At 39.5% G+C, this 22,405-nt stretch overlaps 1 protein-coding gene across 5 annotated transcripts in view; it reads left to right on the top strand.

Annotated features, from left to right (window-relative positions):
- The window catches only part of msraa (methionine sulfoxide reductase Aa), a 96,655-nt gene that overhangs the window by 59,357 nt on the left and 14,893 nt on the right, over positions 1-22,405 (top strand). For all 5 annotated transcript variants that reach the window (XM_059023662.1, XM_034004746.3, XM_034004745.3 and 2 more), the window contains one exon: positions 960-1,066. In XM_059023662.1, the coding sequence (XP_058879645.1) occupies positions 960-1,066 (107 nt within the window). The remainder of the gene's footprint in view (positions 1-959; positions 1,067-22,405) is intronic.

Raw genomic sequence — 22,405 nt, 5'->3', positions numbered from 1 at the left:
TACATTGTTTGATATAATTAAGTTTACTTGTATTATTAGAAATACTAAACACCCTGCAGATATCTGCTTAAAATGTCTGCAGTTTTTTGCATATTTTCCTGCAGATTTGGACTGTCTCTAGTTATAAGGTAACATATTCTAAAATATGTAAAGAAATATGTTTTCAGTGGTTGTGTGGTTCCTCCCCTCGCCTGTCTGCATATTGCCTTATCATAGGGCTTTTCACCTTTACATTTAAAGCCATTGTATACTATACATTTATATAGAGTTACCACAAGGTTAATAAAGGATAAGCAGGGTTTCCAGTGGTAAATTGAATCTAATCTATGAGAATATGAAGAGTTAAAGCACTGAGGCATGGCATTACATATCAAGAATATCAAGCATAATCTGCACTGAAACTGACTAGACAGGATGAAAATCTCTCATTAAAAAGATTCTCTTTAGTCAAAGTTTCTCTTTAGTAATTATAGAAAGCAAACTAGACAATAACAAAAAGTTTCAATCAAGGTGTATAGTTTTAGAACAAGCAACAGGAAACAAAATGATGCTATGAATAATTGCTGGCAGTGAAGTCCATATCACAAGTTTAATTAAATATGCTACCATCACTGGGTGATACAATGCTTAATGGATGTGCTGAGCCTGCAAACACAGTGTTAAAGCTGGACTTCAACAGTGCCCCCTTAGGGAAATGATTTATTGTCCCTGTATTGTATCATAGTGTTTTTCGACATGTGCTAGATCTTTATGGTTCAACCAGGATGAAAGCCCACTGAGATCCCCATATCATTTCCAAGGTGGTCATGGATAACAGCAGAAGCAGCACACAATGAACTTGAGGTTCAGCAAAAATAAAATGCCATGAAATCACAAACAATTAAACCCATCATGTCATCTTTCAAATTCAGGTAGCCCATACCTGTAACCTTGAATGTATTTATATTTCCTTCTCATAGGTATGCGCCAAGGGAATGATACAGGAACTCAGTATCGTTCAGCCATCTACACTTACACTCAGGAACAAATGGACACGGTCAACAGATCTAAAGAGGAGTATCAAAAGGTAACATAGAGAACGACTTGTTAAAAATTACTTTAAATAAAAATACATAGTGTACAGTGAAAACATCCCCCCCCCAACAAACTTTTATCACAGCATAGAAGTTACACACGAGCAGTGAAATATTACCTTCCATTGCATTAAAACAAAATCTTTGAAAACTACAAGAAATGTCGACATGAAGAAGAAGGTAAATACTTTTTAAGTGAAAGTGATTTATAATGGAGTTCAACTAAGTTAAATCTCAATACATTGATACTTTGAACTGTCTCAGCCAGAGCTTGTTAACTCTCTCTTAAATAACTACATCCCTGCAAAAACTTCACATTAGTGATGAATGTGTTAGTGTCTTCTGTAGATCTGCACATCTGCACATCTGCATATGCAGTGCAGTAGCTGGGTTCTAAAAGTAATAAAGACGTATGTTTCGTTCTGGATCTAACGTGAACATTTGGCAATAGAACGAGATGTGCTTTCTTAACATATCTAGAGTTGAGAAATGAAATTGAAACTGAGTGCAATACAGAAACGTCGAACCGTAGCCAAATGTTTTGGCAAGGCTTCTTTTTCCACTCTGTGTTGGAGCACTTTAGAGCAGACATGTCCTGACAAGACAAACAAAGATCTGCTGCTCCGGGTGCCACAGAAAGAACAGCAGCAGAAGCAGGTGTGTGCAGTGTTGAAAACGATCCACAAGAATAGCGAGCATCGTCACAAGGAATTCAGTTGTGACGATGCTCGCTATTCTGTAAGCATGCAATTACCTCTTAATCCTGTGCTTTACAAAGGCAAGTTCAGTTGCTTTTTTAAAAGTTCAGAATATTATTGTACAATATAAGCCACAGATGTTCTTCTCCTATCAATACTATCTGAGATCTTATTATGCTTCCCACATGCCAGATTAATCTGGAAACTTTTTTTTTCTTCTTTTACATTGAATGTACTATTAGATAAATCCAATATAGATTCAGAATAGTGGGCAGCTTTTAGGCAGCTCATATACAGTATGTCTTAGGATGTCAGCAACATTTCTTTATTGTGTTTGCATTTACAGCTGCATTTACTTGTATGATTGATATCACAGCCTATAAGTTTGTTTGCCAATTGTAGTTAAATTCTGAAACGCAGCTCAGTCATCCAGGTTTTATTTATAAACAAGGTGTTGCAGGCTGTTGTAGTGATTGGTGGCCACCACTAGGGTACCAGCAATGGGTGCGGAAGGAAATACACACACACGTGGCACAAGTACAAAATTACAAAAACACAAAACAACACACAGCAGGTAAAATAGTTAAAAACAGAAGTTTGCCATCCAGATGCTCAGCGCTGCTCCCACTAAAAGGGAGGTCCCACTTCAGGAACCTTCTCCCTAACACAAACTAAACAAACCGGGGTGGGATTAAAATCCCCTAAATGAATCCCTACCCTAGTTATCCCGGTTACACCCTGTGGTAAAGTGGCTGCTGATTAAGACCGGATGCAGAGGTGATGCAGTGCAGAAACAATCACAAGTGAAAACTGTAATCCAATTTGGAAAATGTTCTTTTTATTTTTACACAAATCCTGGTCTGGCGACCAAACAATAATCCTCCGGCAATACACCCCTGGTGTAAAGCTCGGCAGGAAAATAATAATGTAAACAAAACAAATAATAACACGTTATCCGCTCCCACAATACTACTAACACAAACCACCAGTCCAGGTGCGTGCAGTAGTGCTCAAGGTGGGTGATAACAAATAACAGTGACTGTGGTGTTGTTGTTCCGGGTAGTGCTGGCCCAAGGCGACAGCTCCGGAGACGTGTTAGCCGTCTAGTGAATTTACAAACAAAAGACAATTACTAACAGTGCTACAAACAAACAAAACACTCACAAATACTTTTTTTACTTTTTGGGAACTCTCCCGGTCCTTCCAGTTCCGTGCGTCTCTGAACCCAAGCGAAGGAACCGATTACAAGTCTCCGTCCCCTTTTTATGCCGTCACACATGACCCCTTGGTAAACTAATGCAGCTGCCTTACAATCAGCGGCTGCTACATTGTTTACCTTCCGGGTCAATACGTTCTTGCAACCTTGATCTCCATGAAGAGGGGTCAAGGTTACCCATAGGGGCCGGAGATCTAGGAGGTCTCGGTCCCGGTGCTGTAGATGGAGGAGAGAGAGGAGGTGGTGTGCCGCTGCTCCGGTGGACGGGAGCTGTGGCCAGGTTGCTGTGGGCTGAAACCAGGGAGTCCTCAAAATCCTCCGCCAGCTTTATTGCTGCCTCCAGGGTGGCGGGGTTGTGGCCCCGTATCCATACCTGGGTTTCGGCGCCGACCACATGGCAGAATTGCTCCACTGCTATAGCTTCGTCCATTTGCAGACCCGTTTTTTGGGTGGGGCTTAGCCAGTGCACCATGTGGACATACAACTGCTGCGCAACCACCCTGGGGCGTGTATCTGGGCATCTTCAGTACTCCCGAAATCGTACCCTGTGTGTTTCCCCCGTGATGTTGAGCCGGCGTAGGATGGCTCGCTTTACCAGGTCGTAGTCGGCGGCTTCAGCGTCATGGCCTGATACGCTGCCTGAGCCTCTCCGATCAGACAGGATCCCAGCTGGCTTGCCAAGTACATCCTGGGCCATGACGCGATGGTAGCCAGCCGCTCGAAAGCGACCAGGTAAGCCTCAGTGTCGTCCTCCGCCGTCATTTTCAGTGCCCTCGCCTTCGGAGCCATCATCACGGGTGCCGTTGGTACTGTGGTCTGGATCACCAGACCGATTTTTTCCACCAACGCTGTGTACCGCTTCTCTCTCTATCTCTCTGTAGCCTCGCGTCTGCTGTCCAGTGCTTCCAGCAGTGCTGTAAGTGCTGCATGATCCATAATCCCGTGTTCTGACACCACGTGAAGGAACCGATTACAAGTCTCCGTCCCCTTTTTATGCTGTCACGCATGACCCCTTAGTAAACTAATGCAGCTGCCTTACAATCAGCGGCTGCTACATTGTTTACCTTCCGGGTCAATACGTTCTCGCAACAGAGACTCGCCTTCTTCCAGACTGGCCAACTCCCCGACCCGTGAAAGAACTGTCAGTCCAGCCCATCAAAAGAACTCTGTCCTCGCTGCTTAGCGCCCTCACAGGTCGGGAGGGAGATTTACAACCAGAACTCATTATATTTCTGTCACTCACACGCAGTGGTAATCGTGGTTGGTCCATCCACGCAGGCCTGAATCATCACCCTGGCAAACAGGAACACAAAGAAGAACAAAGGACTGGCTTTCCAGACCCAGTGTTAATTGATTGACACCTGCCTACCTGCTGCATGTTCAATTTCATTTAGGCAAGCCGGGAGGTCTAACCTCCTAGCCCTGCCATCCAGCACACACTTTGTTTTTACAAAGGTTATATATTTTATTTAGAAACCCAACCAAAAGTACAAAATTTACAGGGGCAGGCTCATAGGGTTGCCAACATCGCATTTTTTCAAAACCGGACATGCCCCACCCAGGGTCTGGTTGGGGTTTCCCTCCGGCAAGTTTTTAGAGAAAATTTTGCAATCTGGTGCATTTGTGTCCAGAAATGTTTTATTTGTTTTCTTTATTTTGTTTCATTCATGGCCCCCAGCAATTGATTGAGGGAATTGCTGCTAATACTACAGCCTTGAAGTAGATTGATGTCAAGAGTCGCTCAACCAAGCAAAGTGAACCAGAAACACGTTGGGAGAACCAGAAATGTCATAGAAATTTGTTTTCAAGGCTTGTAAGTATACCCTGACTTTACTGAAAATTAGGTACTTGGGTGTTAGCCTCATAAAATGCATTGAGCACAACTTGCAATGCATGAGAAAAAGCAGACTAGAAAATGCCAGCAACAACTGTGACTGTTTAGGGGCTCCCGAGTGGCGCATCCAGTAAAGGTGCTCCACATGGAGTGCAGGATGCGCTCTATAGTCTGGACGTCGCAAGTTTGAGTCCAGGCTATTCCTTTGCCGAACGAGGATGGGAGCGTCCAATCGAGCGCCACCTGGGGGGAGGTAGGGTAAGGTCGGCCAGGGTGTCCTTGGCTCACCACGCACCAGCGACCCCTGTAGTCTGGCCGGGCGCCTGCGGGCTTGCCTGTAAGCTGCCCGAGAGCTGCGTTGTCCTCCGAAGCGGAAATTGTGAATTGTGAAATTGTGCTACTCATCATGTTGACGTCAATTTGTCCAGCTACTTTGTTGTTTTAGGAACAGCAATTGATAATCAAAGGCACAGCAGTCTGTCACAAATTTGGACCAGCTGGTGATCGCCTTTCAACGACGCTGGCACTGAGTGTTAACAGGCAATGCGTGTCCAGTTTTCAGTGTACAAGAAAACTGGACAGCAAGTTTAAATACTGGACTGTCCGGTCTAAAACCGGACAGTTGGCAACCCTAAGGCCTCAGCCCTGCCACAGACAGTCATTAACGTTTTCCCATCTGTGAGGAGTTAGGGGAGTTGTCCTTTGATGCGCATAATTTATTCCTCTGACAAATGCTTTTTTTTCTACTTGAGGAGCAATGAAGTTCCTAACACATGCCTTAAAACCAACCATTCAATCACTGCTATGTTTTCTTGGCCCTCTACAGTATAGTTGCAGGCAAATTGTGTTGTGAGGTAGGGAGGTTTTTGTTATGAGATAAAGTATTCATGTAGGGACGAAAAACATGTAAAATATCATGCACTAGAATTAGAACAGGCTCACCAAAAGAAAGGCTTTGGTGTTGTAATAGACTCATCACTGTCAGCAACCACATAATGCAGGAAAGCAAGCAAAAAAGCAAACACAATGCTTCAGTATATAGGCAAAAGTGTATACAAATCCAAGGAGGTTATAATGAGGTTGTATAATGCAGTGGAAAGAAAACACAAATACAAAAACAGAAAACACAAATACAAAAACAGAAAACACAAATACAAAAACAGAAAACACAAATACAAAAACAGAAAACACAAATACAAAAACAGAAAACACAGATACAAAAACAGAAAACACAGATACAAAAACAGAAAACACAAATACAAAAACAGAAAACAGAAATACAAATACAAAAACAGAAAACACAAATACAAAAACAGAAAACACAAATACAAAAACAGAAAACAGAAATACAAAAACAGAAAATAGAAATACAAAAACAGAAAACACAGATACAAAAACAGAAAATACAAATACAAAAACAGAAACACAAATACAAAAACAGAAAACACAAATACAAAAACAGAAAACACAGATACAAAAACAGAAAACACAAATACAAAAACAGAAAACACAAATACAAAAACAGAAAACACAAATACAAAAACAGAAAACACAAATACAAAAACAGAAAACAGAAAACACAGATACAAAAACAGAAAACACAAATACAAAAACAGAAAACACAAATACAAAAACACAAAACAGAAATACAAAAACACAAAACAGAAATACAAAAACACAAAACAGAAATACAAAAACAGAAAACACAGATACAAAAACAGAAAACACAAATACAAAAACAGAAAACAGAAATACAAAAACAGAAAACACAAATACAAAAACAGAAAACAGAAAACAGAAAACAGAAATACAAAAACAGAAAACACAGATACAAAAACAGAAAACACAGATACAAAAACAGAAAACACAGATACAAAACAGAAATACAAAAACAGAAAACACAGATACAAAAACAGAAATACAAATACAAAAACAGAAAACACAGATACAAAAACAGAAAACACAAATACAAAAACAGAACACAGAAATACAAAAACAGAAAACAGAAATACAAAAACAGAAAACACAAATACAAAAACAGAAAACACAAATACAAAAACGGAAAACAGAAAACAGAAAATAGAAATACAAAAACAGAAAACAGAAATACAAAAACAGAAAACACAAATACAAAAACAGAAAATACAAATACAAAAACAGAAAACACAGATACAAAAACAGAAAACACAAATACAAAAACAGATAACACAAATACAAAAACAGAAAATACAAATACAAAAACAGAAAATACAAATACAAAAACAGAAAACACAGATACAAAAACAGAAAACACAAATACAAAAACAGAAAACACAAATACAAAAACAGAAAACACAAATACAAAAAGCCCACAACACAACGGAAGCAATTTCACAACGGAAGAAACGATGGAGTCCACTCCCCCACATACCCCAGCACAGTCTCTGACTGTCCACCTGTTTCTAGAGAAGCTGAAGCTGTTTAGAAAGTGCAAGTTGAGTCTTTAGTAACTTAGTTGGATGTGGTATATTTCTGTCAGTTTTATAATTGTTAGCACAATGGTAAGTATCGCGTTTACCATAAATTAGTTTTGCTCCAAAAAGTTTGGCTTTGATGCCTTGATGTACGTGTTTTTTTGTCTAAATAAAATAGTAGTTTTTAACCACTACTGTACACAAAGTAATTTATGGTAAACATGATACTTACCATAGTGATACCAATTATAACACTGACAGAAATATACCATGGCCAACCAACTTATAACACTAGTAGTACACTACTCTTTCAAATAAACTTGTTATGATTTTGAATGTGAGTTTCTTAAGAACGGTATTGTCATTGTTGGCGCCCTGGCACCTCACTCTGTACAAATTAAGCACTGCTAATGTTCATACATTAAAATGAAATGATAGCTTTGCAAGATGAATTACATTTTAAGCATGCCTATTGTAACAAAAAAAAAGTACAACAAGCTATTTGGGTTTAGAACGTAAAAAAGGCCTGGAACAGAACAGTGTTTTAACAGGTGTTGATATATCAACGTAAGATGTAATACTAATAGTCTACTGGATGCGTTTTGTAATACAGAATTATCACAAAATGCAAGAGGCCGAGCTTGTACTTGCATAAAGTTCAGTTAATGGCTGCTTTTACAACAGATACAAATAGCCCTGCCTTTGTCTCGTTGCTAAACCTTTATTTTCCTTATAATACAATAGATAATCATGGAAAAACTACATATTTCCTTTAAAAAAAGCAGTATTTCTACAATGAATGCAATATAACAATTATGTCAAATATTGAAGCAGGTTATATATTTATTATTTGTTTATTTAGCAGACTGCTAAATAAACAAATAATAATTTATAGTCTATAGGTTATTTAAATGTTGCAACAACAATAACAACACAATTATGACGGCTACTATAATAATAATGAGCTTGTTAGTTTTGTCTTTGTGTATGCTTATCAAAGCCACTGCATTTAAAGGCATCAGTGTTTTTGCTTTGCTGTGCAGAGTGGTGCCTGCAGGAATAATTTAATATGTTGCCTTGTTTTATTTTAATTTTTGGTGGCAGTGAAATTAAGATTTTCACTGCCTCATCCACAATATTATTGCCTTCTAAAGCATCAATTTTTCCATTATTTAATTATTTTGAAACCTTAAGAAACATTATTTAGATGCCTTAGCACCTGTACCAGTGGTTGTTCCGGTGCCTATGACCACAACTAAACTCTGTGGGCCCTGTTTATCAAATATGTGCGCAGCCGCTTTCGCTCAGGCAAAAATAACACTGTTAGCGAACAGCCATCATAGCTCACAAAAACGTGATTTAGAAGTCGGGTCTCGTGCGTGGGCTAACGCACATCAAATAGCGAGTCATGCACCCAGCCAATCAAGCCACAGTGGGGGGGTAAGGTTACAACCAATAAGGATTCAACATTCCCTTAAAGAGCACCTTTGTGTCTACTATAGTGAACGGATGGCATTTTGAAACTAAACAAAAAGTAATCTATAAGGCTTTGTCTGACCTGCCTGACACTTGCAACATCTGCAACCTCCACCACTGGGACTTCAAGTTAAACGTCTGCTTCCCTCAATCCCTGTAATGTTTCCTATGTAAGTTGAACATAACATCTATTACGGATAGCTATGTTTTGTAAAACACAAGCCAGGATGATATTGCTAACCTGCGGAGTGTACTGTAGTGTTCTCCCAGAGACATCCAAACATCGGAGTCGCATTTTGGATTCCAAATGTTCGCTCAATTACAGTACGAGCACATTTATACCCCTTCTCCACTGGCAAATCCGACCTGTGAGGGCTCGGTACGATACGGGTATGGGTGGTTCTCCACTGGGTATTTGTCGAGCCGAGCAAGAACCAAACCGTGAAACTCTGGCCTCGCAAGACAGCTAAATCTGGCTCGGAGCCAAGCCGGGCCAGGGGCGGGGTTAAGGATTTTCGTCATTACGTTGCATCAGTCAGTACACTCCAGAAAGAAAAACAACAAACACGACAGGCAGCGAATGTGATGAGAGAAAAGTACAGCCTTGGGACGCTGAGGAGGTGCAGGCTCTAGTTTTTCTGGGCAGATAGAAGTGTTCAGGAAGATCTGCAGTCGTGCGTCAGAAATGAGAATCATTATTCCCGAATTTCTGACGATTTGAAGCAAATGGGCATAAACCGCAGGTACGGTACACTTAACACACTCAAAACCACAAAATTCTACAACATTTCTCATCCTTGACCTTTTTATACAAATATAAAGAAAGAACAAAATGCGGAAAATAAAAAAAATCTAAACTTATTTACAAAAATATAGTAAAACAAAACACAGCTGTACCATACATACAACTATGGCTCTCATTGCGCTCGCACAGCTTCTTTTAAGCACCAAAACAACAACTACCCTTTTAAATGGGATATTTTTGGCAAATCATATTTTTAAAACCTTATTTTTTCCCTTTCAACAGAATTAATTTAACTTTATTAACTCGATGTAATCAGTAAAATTTGTGGATTATAAAAAAAATCCTAAATATATATTTACAAAATATACAATACAAGATACAGCTGTATCGTTGGTCTATTCATTTTTGAACACCATTTGTTTGCGCTTCTTTTGGCAAACTGAGTTAATTAAAAACAATAATTAATAACAACTGTCTTTCGTTGCGTGTGATATCACTAGCACGGCTCGGCTCTGCAGTGGAAAAACAACCCAGGCTCTCCTTAACCGCAACGTGAGGGCTCGGTACGGAGCCATGATAGTTTGCATACGCATTTGTGATGTAGTTGTTGGCATCACACACAACTTAGGTCAGAATAGGTCCCCTTAGGATTTATGTAGAGGTGCCTGTTCTGTGTTGGTGCACGTAGCTGTACATGTGTGGAATCGATGGCTCACAGGACTCCAGGAAACCCATACCTCACAAGAAAACCCTGCTTTGTATTTTGTTGCAGCTCGTGAGAGACAGGGAAATGGATGAATTCTCCTGCCCACTTTACTAAAACTGCAGTTAAATCTATAGTCTAGTATGACTTCTAAACATTTGGGGATGTCTCCTCCTCCTCCTCTCTCTTTGTTTGGCCACGTAGAAATCCAGTGCACACTCCATAGTTCTTTTATTTCTCATTTTTTCTCTCTCTCTTTACCTTCGTGTTTTTAGATTTGTATTTGTGATTTGTATTTGTGATTTGCACTTCAGGGCCTCCATAGTCTTTTAACTCCCTGCAAAATCACAAGTAAAATATGTAATCTTCATTTATAATATGTTTTAACTGTTTATTTTCTGAATGATAGGTCAGTACAATGCTATAAGTTAGTTTGGCCTCAGTCAAGCTGTTTTCAAAAGGTTTATAATGCACACCTTTGTTTACCTAAATGTAAACGTTTCCATGACAAAAACATGTGAATGTTGTTCAGGAGACAAAGCAGTAACATATTTAATTTCATGTAAACCCACTATACAGAATGAACATCTTCATATGCAATATAATCCACAATCAGGTATACTAAGAGTATGTAAATGTACTGTGTTCTAATTATCCAAATCCACCATAGACATCCAAAACAGAGAGTAACAAAAAACAACTAAATGCACCAAAAGACAACAATGGCAGTGTGCAAATACGATATCCAGTTTGATATAACCCTTAGAAAAACCAAGCAAGGCAGTACATATATATAGATATACAGACGTGCTCAAATCTGTTGGTACCCCTCCACAAAAAACGAAGAATGCACAATTTTCTCTGAAATAACTTGAAACTGACAAAAGTAATTGGCATCCACCATTGTTTATTCCATATTTAATACAAATCAGACTTTGCTTTTGATTTTTTATTCAACATAATATTGTAAATAAGAAAACAAATGAAAATGGCATGGACAAAAATGATGGGACCGCAAACCTAATATTTTGTTGCACAACCTTTAGAGGCAATCACTGCAATCAGACGTTTTCTGTAGCTCTCAATGAGACTTCTGCACCTGTTAACAGGTAGTTTGGCCCACTCTTCCCGGGCAAACTGCTCCAACGGTCTCAGGTTTGATGGGTGCCTTCTCCAGACTGCAAGTTTCAGTTCTTTCCATAGATGTTCGATAGGATTCAGATCAGGACTCATAGAAGGCCACTTCAGAATAGTCCAATGTTTTGTTCTTATCCATTCTTGGGTGCTTTTAGCTGTGTGTTTTGGGTCATTATCCTGTTGGAGGACCCATGACCTGCGACTGAGACAGAGCTTTCTGACACTGGGCAGTACGTTTCGCTCCAGAATGCCTTGAAAGTCTTGAGATTTCATTATGCCCTGCACAGATTCAAGGCACCCTGTGCCAGGCGCAGCAAAGCAGCCCCAAAACATAACCGAGCCTCCTCCATGTTTCACTGTAGGTATGGTGTTCTTTTCTTTGAAAACTTCATTTTTTCGTCTGTGAACATAGAGCTGATGTGACTTGCCAAAAAGCTCCAGTTTTGACTCTTCTGTCCAAAGCACATTCTCCCAGAAGGATTGTGGCTTGTCAATATGCATTTTAGCAAATTCCAGTCTGGCTTTTTTATGTTTTTCTTTCAAAAGTTGAGTCCTCCTGGGTCTTCTTCCATGGAGCCCACTTTCGCTCAAAAAGCGACGGATGGTGCGATCAGAAACTGATGTACCTTCACCTTGGAGTTCAGCTTGTATCTCTTTGGCAGTTATCCTTGGTTCTTTTTCTACCATTAGCACTATCCTTCTGTTCAATCTGGGGTCGATTTTCCTCTTCCAGCCGCGCCCAGGGAGGTTGGCTACAGTTCCATGGACCTTAAACTTCTTAATAATATTTGCAACTGTTGTCACAGGAACATCAAGCTGCTTGGAGATGGTCTTGTAGCCTTTACCTTTACCATGCTTGTCTATTATTTTCTTTCTGATCTCCTCAGACAACTCTCTCCTTTGCTTTCTCTGGTCCATGTTCAGTGTGGTGCACACAATGATACCAAACAGCAGAGTGACTACTTTTCTCCATTTAAATAGGCTGAATGACTGATTACAAGATTGGAGACATGTGTGATACTAATTAAAGAAACTAATTAGCTTGAAATATCACTATAATCCAAGTATTTATTATCTTTTCTAAAGGGTACCAACAAATGTGTCCAGGCCATTTTAGAATATCTTTGTAGAATAAGCAATAATTCATCTCTTTTCACAGCTTCTTTGCTTTATTCTATGACATACCAAAGGCATGCAAGTATACATGATAAAATAGCTTTTAATTTCATCACTTTTCAGGAGGAATGAAGCATTATTTCAATGAACTGTAAGGGTACCAACAAATTTGAGCACGTCTGTATATATCTGGTAGAAATGGTTTTAGCAACAATGGCAGTGTGCAAATACGATATCCAGTTTGATGTAACCCTTAGAAAAACCAAGCAAGGCAGTACATATATATAGATATATATATATATATCTGGTAGAAATTGTTTTAGCAACAATGGTGCAAGTTCTATTTAATCTGAAACCTGAAATCAAGCTTTGCTTCACATGTTGTTTGACAATTATTATTATTATTATTATTTGTTTATTTAGCAGACGCCTTTATCCAAGGCGACTTACAGAGACTAGGGTGTGTGAACTATGCATCAGCTGCAGAGTCATTTACAATTACGTCTCACCCGAAAGACAGAGCACAAGGAGGTTAAGTGACTTGCTCAGGGTCACACAATGAGTCAGTGACTGAGGTGGGATTTGAACCGGGGACCTCCTGGTTACGAGCCCCTTTTCTTTAACCACTGGACCACATTACATATGAAAACCATAGCTAGGCAATGCACTCTGAATATTGTACCGGTTTTGTATGTGTTTTAACTACAATTAATTATTTTTTTTATTTTGAGATGAGGTAGGATAAATCAAGAACACCCACAGCCTGCTATACTATTTAATATTTAAAGAAATACATATTTATTTCCCATAGCTACTGTGGGATTGTAATGATATTTTTAGGATTTGTTTCCACAAAACACAATCATTGTTGATGGCTGAACAGCAAATGCTTTTACTGTACAGAAGGTGTTACCAGACACCCTCTGCTGGATGTGTGCTTCAACTGCCTTTTTGATTTCTTTTGTCTATGAACTCCCCTCCCATCCATTTCTGCTCCTGAGACATCTGCTCAGCACACTGCTGAACAGCAGGCCCTGTTACCATGGCGACAGGCTAGGCCTTCATTTTCTGGTTGGCTGGTAGTCTAAATTAAAAATCTACCAGGGTCAGGGGTCATGTGTAGAGTGCTGCTGTGCTGCTGTTTTAATAGCTGGTTGACCTTAGCTTTAATGAAACGGATGTCAGAAGGCAAGGGTTGAAAAGTTGTAGTGACTGGCAGCTGTGTCCGTTACATAGGAAAGGGGGGGGGGGGGGGTTGGGGTTGGGCGTTGGGAAGGAGCCAACCGAAGCCTAAAGGTCAATGTCATTATAGCTATTGTTCGGAGGCTATCTGCCGCTTGCAGAAACCCCAAATCCAGTACTATTTTTTTTCTGGTTGGTAATATAAAAGGAATCAGCATCGGGATACATGCATAAAGCCACCATAGGATTTGATTCTGGCAAGCAGTGCTTTCATTCTATATGTGCAGCACAACCTCAAACAAAAGATTACACAGACCTGGCTTGTTTGCCTCTGGGTTTGCCACAAATATATTTAATTTTTCTATAAAACCTTTTCAGCATGTTATACACTGTATTTGGTCTCCAGTAAGGGACATCAATTGGTAAATACTTTTTTTTATTGGATATATGGTTTGCTTTTCAAATAAATATATCTGTTCTTTTAAAAAGTGGCAATAATAGACAAATGCAGTGCGATACACTGTGCCTGTCTAAAATTCTTGGTTATGATAAAGCCTTTTTTAAAAATAATATCCTTAGTTGGTAGGATTCATGGACGTCACCTACTGTAATCATCTGGCTTATATAAAGGTATTTCCAAGATAGGAAACCTTACCTTCGAGGTAAGCTATACATTCCCACCCCACTCAAGGTCAAAGTAGCTCTCCATGATTCGGTCACTTTGACCTTGAGTGGCGTGAAAAGCAGCTTGCATCTTACAGCAACCAATAATATATACAGTATATATATATATATATAATTATACAGTTAAATAAGAAAAATAAAACACTGGAGTTACAGTTACATGTTTACTGTTGAACAGTTCTTGTGGACACACTGTAAAAACAATTGGTAAGGATAGGGTTGAGCTCCACCAGGGGAAATGTAGTGAATTTACCAGGTCTAGTCGATAGCAATTCATTATTTGTTTAATTATTTGAATGCATGAAAAGGTTTTCCATGCAGTGTTTGTATGTTCTTGTTCCTTGTTGAATTTTTCTCAGTCCTTATTTGACCGTGATATTATGTCAGAGGGTACCTCGCTCGAACAATTAAAATCTTAGCGTGACGTCTGGTTAATTTCTTTAAAATTGTTATTTTTAGGTTGCCTACACAAAACTGTAATTTAAAAAACAATTCAAATAATAAGTAAGCCTTCTCTATTGCTTGTTAAGAGTGATATTGGTTAAAGCACAGTCTTTGACTAGAAGTCTATGTGTGGCTTTCAGTGGAGGCAGATTCTCTTGGCTAACTCTGCTCCCATGGGGTGGTCATTTTACTCAGGTAGCATTTACATGGCAATAGCATACACCCCATCGTGTAGTATCCTTATAAAAGTTTACCGCTTCATTCTTGCATGGTAAGTTTTCAGTTCTACCATGCTTTTCCTATGGTTATAATATGAATTTACCATAGTTTACATTGGTTTGCCATGTTTATTAATATGCTTTACCACACCTCGATGGTCTTTACCATGCTGACCTATGCTTTACCATGCTTTCACTACAATATGCTTTATTATACTTTGCTATGATTTTACTGTGGTAAACTTTTGTAATGCTTGTCTCACTTGTCTCGTCATTTTGGTGGATTTTAATATCCATATAGACAACTGCTTGGCTAGTCTCCCCCCACCTCCCTGGAATACCAAGGATCTTCAGATTAAAGGTCACAGTCTGGAACAGAAGTGGAGGGCATCAAGGCTATGTGTTGCCTTTGATATCTGGCAGTCACACACAAAACAATATCAGTTGGCCTTGACTACTCATTTTATTTGTCTAATATTATTTCCACCAGGAAGAAACATCCAGCTTTAATATTGTTGATAAACACTTAAATCCTAAAACAATGACACTAGTGTGTGGGGATCAAACTGATATTTGTGAGAAATGTCAAAACATTTTCACTGATACAATTTGAGTGATTCAGGCCCAGTTGCCCTCTATTACCAACGCTGTCCATTCTTCTCCAGATTGGTGCACTGAAATTAGTCCAACTGCCAGTTTAAAAAAATGTACAGATAACTGAGACAGAGGTTAAGCCTGTGATAATAAAACTTAAACGTGAGACATGTATTTTAGATCCTTAGCCTACATGGCTTATTAGGGAGTGTCTTCCTGTTTTGGGTCACTCTTGTACTAGCCTACAGATGCCTTGACCAGACTGCACCCAGCTACCTCCAGACCCTCATCTCTCCCTACACCCCCACTCGACCTCTCCGCTCCTCCTGCACTAGAAGACTGGCTCTACCTCCTCTACGCTCCCCTGCCTCCAGAGCCCGCTCCTTCTCCACCCTCGTCCCTCTTCCTTAAATGCGCTTTACTTGCTCTTATCTGCCCCCTATTTTACTGCATTTAGTCCTGTACTTTAGAGTACTGTAATCTGTCACAAGTGTTATTTAATCTTTAGTATTTTGTATTTAATTATATCCTGATGTAACTGTCACTGACACTTATCTGTTCCGTTATTGAGTGGTATTTTGTTATACTGGTACTTGCTAGAACCAAAGCCATTGTATTTTTATCTTGCTCCTAATTGTATTATTACTTGTACTGTGATTCTTGAAACGTATTTTAGTTTACAACTGCAAGTTGCCCTGGATAAGGGCGTCTGCTAAGAAATAAATAATAATAATAATAATAATAATAATAATAATAATAATATTGTAACTCATATTGTTAATTTCTCTATGATAACTGGAAGGGTTCCCCTTACTTTAGAATTGGCTGAAGTTAAACCACTTTTGAAGAAACCTATCTTGTCCCATATGATCTTGGAAATTATAGGCCTTTCTAATATCCCTTTTCATGCTAAATTGATTGAAACTCTTTTGACACTGTGGACCATGGCATCTTATTGGAGAGATAGCATAATTATATTGGCATTACAGACATTGCTTTGGAGTGGTTACGCTCCTATTTATTACATCAATGCCAGTTTGTCTCTTTGGGTCAGTATGCTTCTGAGACAGGTGACATGAAGTATGGAGTTCCTCGGGGCTCAGTCCTTGGGCCCCTGCTCTTCAGTGTCTATATGCTCCCCCTTGTGTAAATTATGAAGAAATATAACCTTGAATTTCATTGTTATGCAGATGATACTCAAATATTTTTTTCTTTTCCTATCATGGATAGCTGTAAATTGTCCAAAAATAAATCCCAATAAGACAGAGGTGCTATTGCTGGACTTCATCCCGTATTGAAATCTCTTTTGATGGTAATCTTTTGACCCCATCCAATACTGTGAAAAACTTTTACTATGGATTTGGAACTGTGTTTGGATACCCACTTGAGCTCTGTTATAAAGTCCTTCATTTTATCATTTGAGGAACCTTTCCAAATTGAGATTCATTCTATCTGATGCTGAGATGTGGGTTCATGCTTTTGCTATGTCTCGATTATGTTATTTTAACGGCCTTCCCGATTACAATTATGTTGGCTCCAACTAGTTCAAAATGCTTCAGCCAGAGTGCTGACTCGCACATGTTGTTCATAACATATTACTCTGGTTCCTAAATCAGTGTACTGGCTTTTAAATTCAGGATTGATTTTAAAATTCTGCTTACTACTTATGAGGCCCTTTGTTTGGGCCTTTATATTTACAGGACATGTTGTTACTTTATGCTGCTATTCACAACTTGAGATCAGCAGATGCTGAACATTTGGTATTTCCTAGAAGTCGTCTAAAATTAGAAGGGGCAAGGGCCTTTAGTTGCTCTGCTCCTTGCCTTGGAACTCCTTCCCAAGTCATATCAGGTATGCTGGCACAGTCGAGTCTTTTAAATCAAATTTAAAAACATTTGTTTGCGTTGGCTTGTTCTGGATTGATTGGCCAATGGCTTTTTTTTTCCCATTGTGTACAGTTTTTAATAAAGAAACAAAAAACAAGAAGAATATTATTGTAGTAGCGCTATGAAAAACTGCAGTGTTGCTGATCCTTGTTGACAAGAGTTAAATACCACTGTCATATAAGAGCTAAAACTACAATATTTCAAGCATTAAAAAGTGCTGATGAAAGAAAGTGCAGTTCCGTGCTACTACCAGAAGAGGGTAGCATGGCATATTCTTTACCGGCATTGGTAAAGAGCACTGGGAACTTTTTCCAGGCATAGAGATGAAAATAGTTCCCAGTTCTGTAAATTCTAGAATGTTTAGATATTACTGTGCTTCCATCTTTTAGTGACTCTCATTAGAGGGTATAGCATCTAGATGTTGCCTTTTGAGGGTTACAGATGTCCCAAGCATTGTGCGATAAAGCCTGAAGCCAAAGTCTAGAGTGGGCAATAGCAGTAACTGATGTTCATCCCTTGATTGCTTTGTAGTCAATTATGTTCACATGCAGTGTCCAGAGGCCTAATACATTCAGCTTATGTTTTTTACATTAGGCAATAGAACAGTTAGTAGATCATAACATTCCAAACTAATGCATGTTCAGTAATGTTAATGGCCGCCTTTCTTGTAATTGCCTATATATCAGTCAAGGCATTATTACACCAAGAATCTATTAGGAAGAGTGCATTATTTAAGCTATCCTGTATGACCAGATTGATCTGGCAATTTAGGGGAAGACAGACCCATGATAGTAAGCGCACACACACACACACACACACACACACACACACGCATACACAGAGGCTACAACAATACATTGAAAAAATGTGTCTGCTTCTCAGAATGCTCCAGAGGCAGGCAGGTTAAACACTATTTGTTAGCTTGGATACAAATTACATTATGTTTATAAGAGTACACAGGCAGTGCCATCTATAGAAATTCTCGGGGTCGGGACTTTAAGTAAAAGCTTGTGCACAGCAACCGCATGTTCTGGGAACCGAGGGATGCATTTTTCTATGGAGGCATTTTCTGATGTTACACTTGTATTGTAAAAAAACCCACCCAGGCCCAAGATAAAATTCCTGATCCCCCCTGCCCACCCCCTCTGGGCGGCACTGTACACAGGAGTTTGTTTTATTTTTTCTAATTTTGTCTTATACACCTCAATGAAGCATACAGCTGTTCTAACATTTAGTAATAGTTCACTGGCAAAAATAAATAAAATGGAGGAAAAGAGGGTAGATTTCGGCAGTCTTGTCAAGAAAATGCTTTATCCACACTCTGCTGACAGAGCAAAGCGAGACACCAGAGAGCCGGGTGGACCTCAAACTCTTTCAAAGGTCTCGTCCAGCAATCTAATTAAGGCTATCCCTGACATCTATAACATACAAAATTCACCTGTCAACGATACACAGTTCAGATCCCTGGCTCTTTTGCGAAGAAGAGAAAGAGGGGTGTTAACCTCAGTGGCTAAATCCTGGTACAGGTGAACCAGACCCTAGCTAATCCTTAAAATACAAGTAAATGTAAATGAGAATCTGTTCTCAATTGGATCTACCTGATTAAATAAAGGATTTGGTTCGTTGATTCCTGTGAAATTGTAAGAAGACATACAGTCACATTATAGCGTATGTATGTACCTCACTGTACTGTATGACGCATCTTACAAGTAATCTGTTTTTGTTTTTGATTCCCATTTAAATACAGTAGGAATACTTGCCGGTTGCTAAAGAAAAAAAAAGAAAAAAGAAAAAGTTGCACTTGTGAAGTCACCCTTACCTGACTTCTTGGATTATTTTTATTATTTTTTCAGTTCTGACTCGGGGCCACTATGCTACTAATTAGCTTATCTCAGTCTGCTCTCTGACTGCTCTCGTTATTTCCTGACCAGCTTGCATACCCCTTGTTTCCCCTCCCCCTCCCTCTTCAGCGCCTCAGCGGCATCTGTGGCCGTTCTAAATGGAGCAGTCCTACATGCTGCTCCCCGACAATCCTAATGTACCCTACCAGTTGGTTTAACAAACACTGTGCTGCCAACCATCTGCCAGCTAAATCTGTGTTTAAATTGCTTTAGAAACAAAGTCAACTTTTTCACTACCTCTCTATCCCATTTGAATATTAAAGGGTTGTTTATATGTTAACACTACACAAGGATTTTTACTTTACCTGTTGTGTATTTCCATTCATTAGGTACAGTAGATCTCACGTGTGTAATTTTGAAAGAAACACATGTTATAGCAAGGGCTTGAATTTTTTGGGTTTTATTTTTTGTTCATTTCGGGGGGATTGTATCGTTTTTATTATTATTTAGCAAAATCAGTTATTTTCGGTTATTAAAAATAAACACCACTCAAACACATCAATTTTCAGTTTCTATAAAAGGAGTATGGAGTGGTTAAGGCTCTGGACTCCTGACCAGAGGGTTGTGGGTTCAATCCCAGGTGGGGGACACTGCTGCTGTACCCTTGAGCAAAGTACTTTACCTAGATTGCTCCAGTAAAAACCCAACTGTATAAATGGGTAATTGTATGTAAAAAATAATGTGTAAAAAATAATGTGTAAAAAATAATGTAATTGTATGTAAAAATAATGTGATATCTTGTAATAATTGTAAGTCGCCCTGGATAAGGGCGTCTGCTAAGAAATAAATAATAATAATAATATAATAGGTCATTATTGGCTGGTTTCACTGACCCAGATTAGCACTAATCTTGGTTTGCCTTACCTAAATTAACATTCGGTAGTCCAGGACTAGTACTAATCGGGGTCTGTGAAACCAGCCATGAATGTACGTTTCCCTCATACATATACAAACATTAACTTACTGTGTTGAAGTGAGGATTTCCTGGCAATGTAGAAATCTGGATGCATTTTGAATCCAAGAATTGTAATAAGTAACAGATTTAATTGTCGCCCATTACCATCCATGTATCTTTCACACTGCAGTACGGATCATATTTTTTTTCTGCCCACCCCATCACAGCGTACTGCTAGGTTGAAATTACCTAGGGAACAGTGAAACATGCAAACTGAGAACTTAAAATAGTATGGTACACCATTTTATAAATTGCTTGAAAATTCACACAGAATGATCACAATTTGGTAACAGCTGTGAGAATTGAAATGTGATTTGTTCACTACTTAAACATGATTTCCTATTTAATTCCAGTAAAGTTATCATAAATTATTGTTAAAGCCAATATCAGTCCTTGCCTTAGGCAGAGTAAACACAGCATGCTGTGTGTGTATACACGTCTGCCTAAATAATATATCTATTGTGCTTCTCACAAATTTTGGCAGTTAACTCTTGCCTTCCTTTCATAATTACCCATCATGACTTGGGCCTTGAGAAATTCATGGCAGATTTGTCACGTTAACATAAGTGTGTTTCGGGGGGCGGGAACTGGGCTCCACCCTTCCTTTCATCTCCTATCATCAATCAAATGTACTTCCTATTTAAAACATTAGTCACACCCTACGCAGTGTCTTGTGTATTTTAGTTTTGGTTGTGAACCTAAGCAGAGAGCAAGACACCCAGCAATCTCTTTTAGAGTAAAGATAAAAGAAAAATTAAGTATGGAGTATTACTGCACATCTCTTCCTCGGATTCGGAGGGTTTCGAGGATAACTTCATGTCCGTATCAAAGCATTCTCCGACAGCGTCAATCCAGGAGCTGATCATCCCACCACTCTTTCCTCTATCAGGCGTATCCGAAACATCCGAACATATGCCTCCCGAGCAGGATACCATACCACTACCCACCATTCAAGGAGTGAATCCTCGCCAATCCAAGAGGCTCTGAACTCAGGATATCTCTCCTGAGTGTCTGTTCTTTAAGAACTGGACTTTCAACAAGCTCATAAAGACCCTGCTCTAAAACGTCAGCAGAATCCCTTTTCATTTCTATTGTGAATCCATCTCAGCAGAACCTATATTTCCACCCAAGAAAACTCCCCAGCCATGCTCAGCTGTTCAGTGGCCCAGGTCAGACAGCAGGCAGACTGTCTCAGAGCAAGCAACTCCAGCTGCCAGCACGTCATCACGCCATCAGGTAGCCGCTCCAGCCAGCGAAACTCAACAGGAACATTCTCGCATTTTCAATGAAATAAAAGCATTCATGCAACCATTCGCGGATACCTTATCCTCAGTCAACACCAAACTCAGCAATTTGGATGAACGGGTGTCCAACATCAAGCAACAGAAGCAGTGTTCTGCAGTTGCAGTATTCTCCTCCATTCCTGCCATAAACACAATCGCTGCAACAGCTATAGTCACTTCTGGTTTTACACCAACACCGGTCCCTACAATAGATCCTCCGGTCTACAACCTTGCATCTGCAACAGCATAACGTTCCGCCGCCTCAGCCACTTCCCATCATCACTCAATATCCCCGTAGATTCGGCGCAACATATTTGAAGGTAAGGATGTTAATCTGGTTTTTCTATTGATGGCTACTTCGGAATTTCTGGACCACAGAATGGTGGATTGTGGAGACATATCAGTCACGCCTGAATCCAGAGACCCCAGATTACTGAAGAATCTTACCTTCGGGGAATTGATTCTTGCCTTCGCTATATTTAGAGATGTGTTATGTTCTGTATATCCAAACCGCAGGCAAGAACTGGATTCTTATGAATTCTGCATCATGTCTGTCAGTATGGAGGGACCATGTTTTTGACTATCACAAATCCTTTTCAGCTAAAGCAGCAGCTATTTTGGCATTACATACCCATGTCATCGACTGGGCACAAGCTGATTTAGACCTACAACAGGATTTTCAGCGGTCTCAGAGCTAACGCATGCAGGGTCTGCGCTTCCACCGGCCACTCATCCACTCTCTTCCTGAAAGCTGCCATAGCTTCAACCTCCAGATCAGCAGTCTGCATCACTCCTCCCCTGTTTCTC

The sequence above is a fragment of the Acipenser ruthenus genome, chromosome 5 (assembly GCF_902713425.1).
Source record: "Acipenser ruthenus chromosome 5, fAciRut3.2 maternal haplotype, whole genome shotgun sequence".
Taxonomy (NCBI): Eukaryota; Metazoa; Chordata; class Actinopteri; order Acipenseriformes; family Acipenseridae; genus Acipenser; species Acipenser ruthenus.
This window is presented reverse-complemented; position numbering and strand designations above follow the sequence as displayed.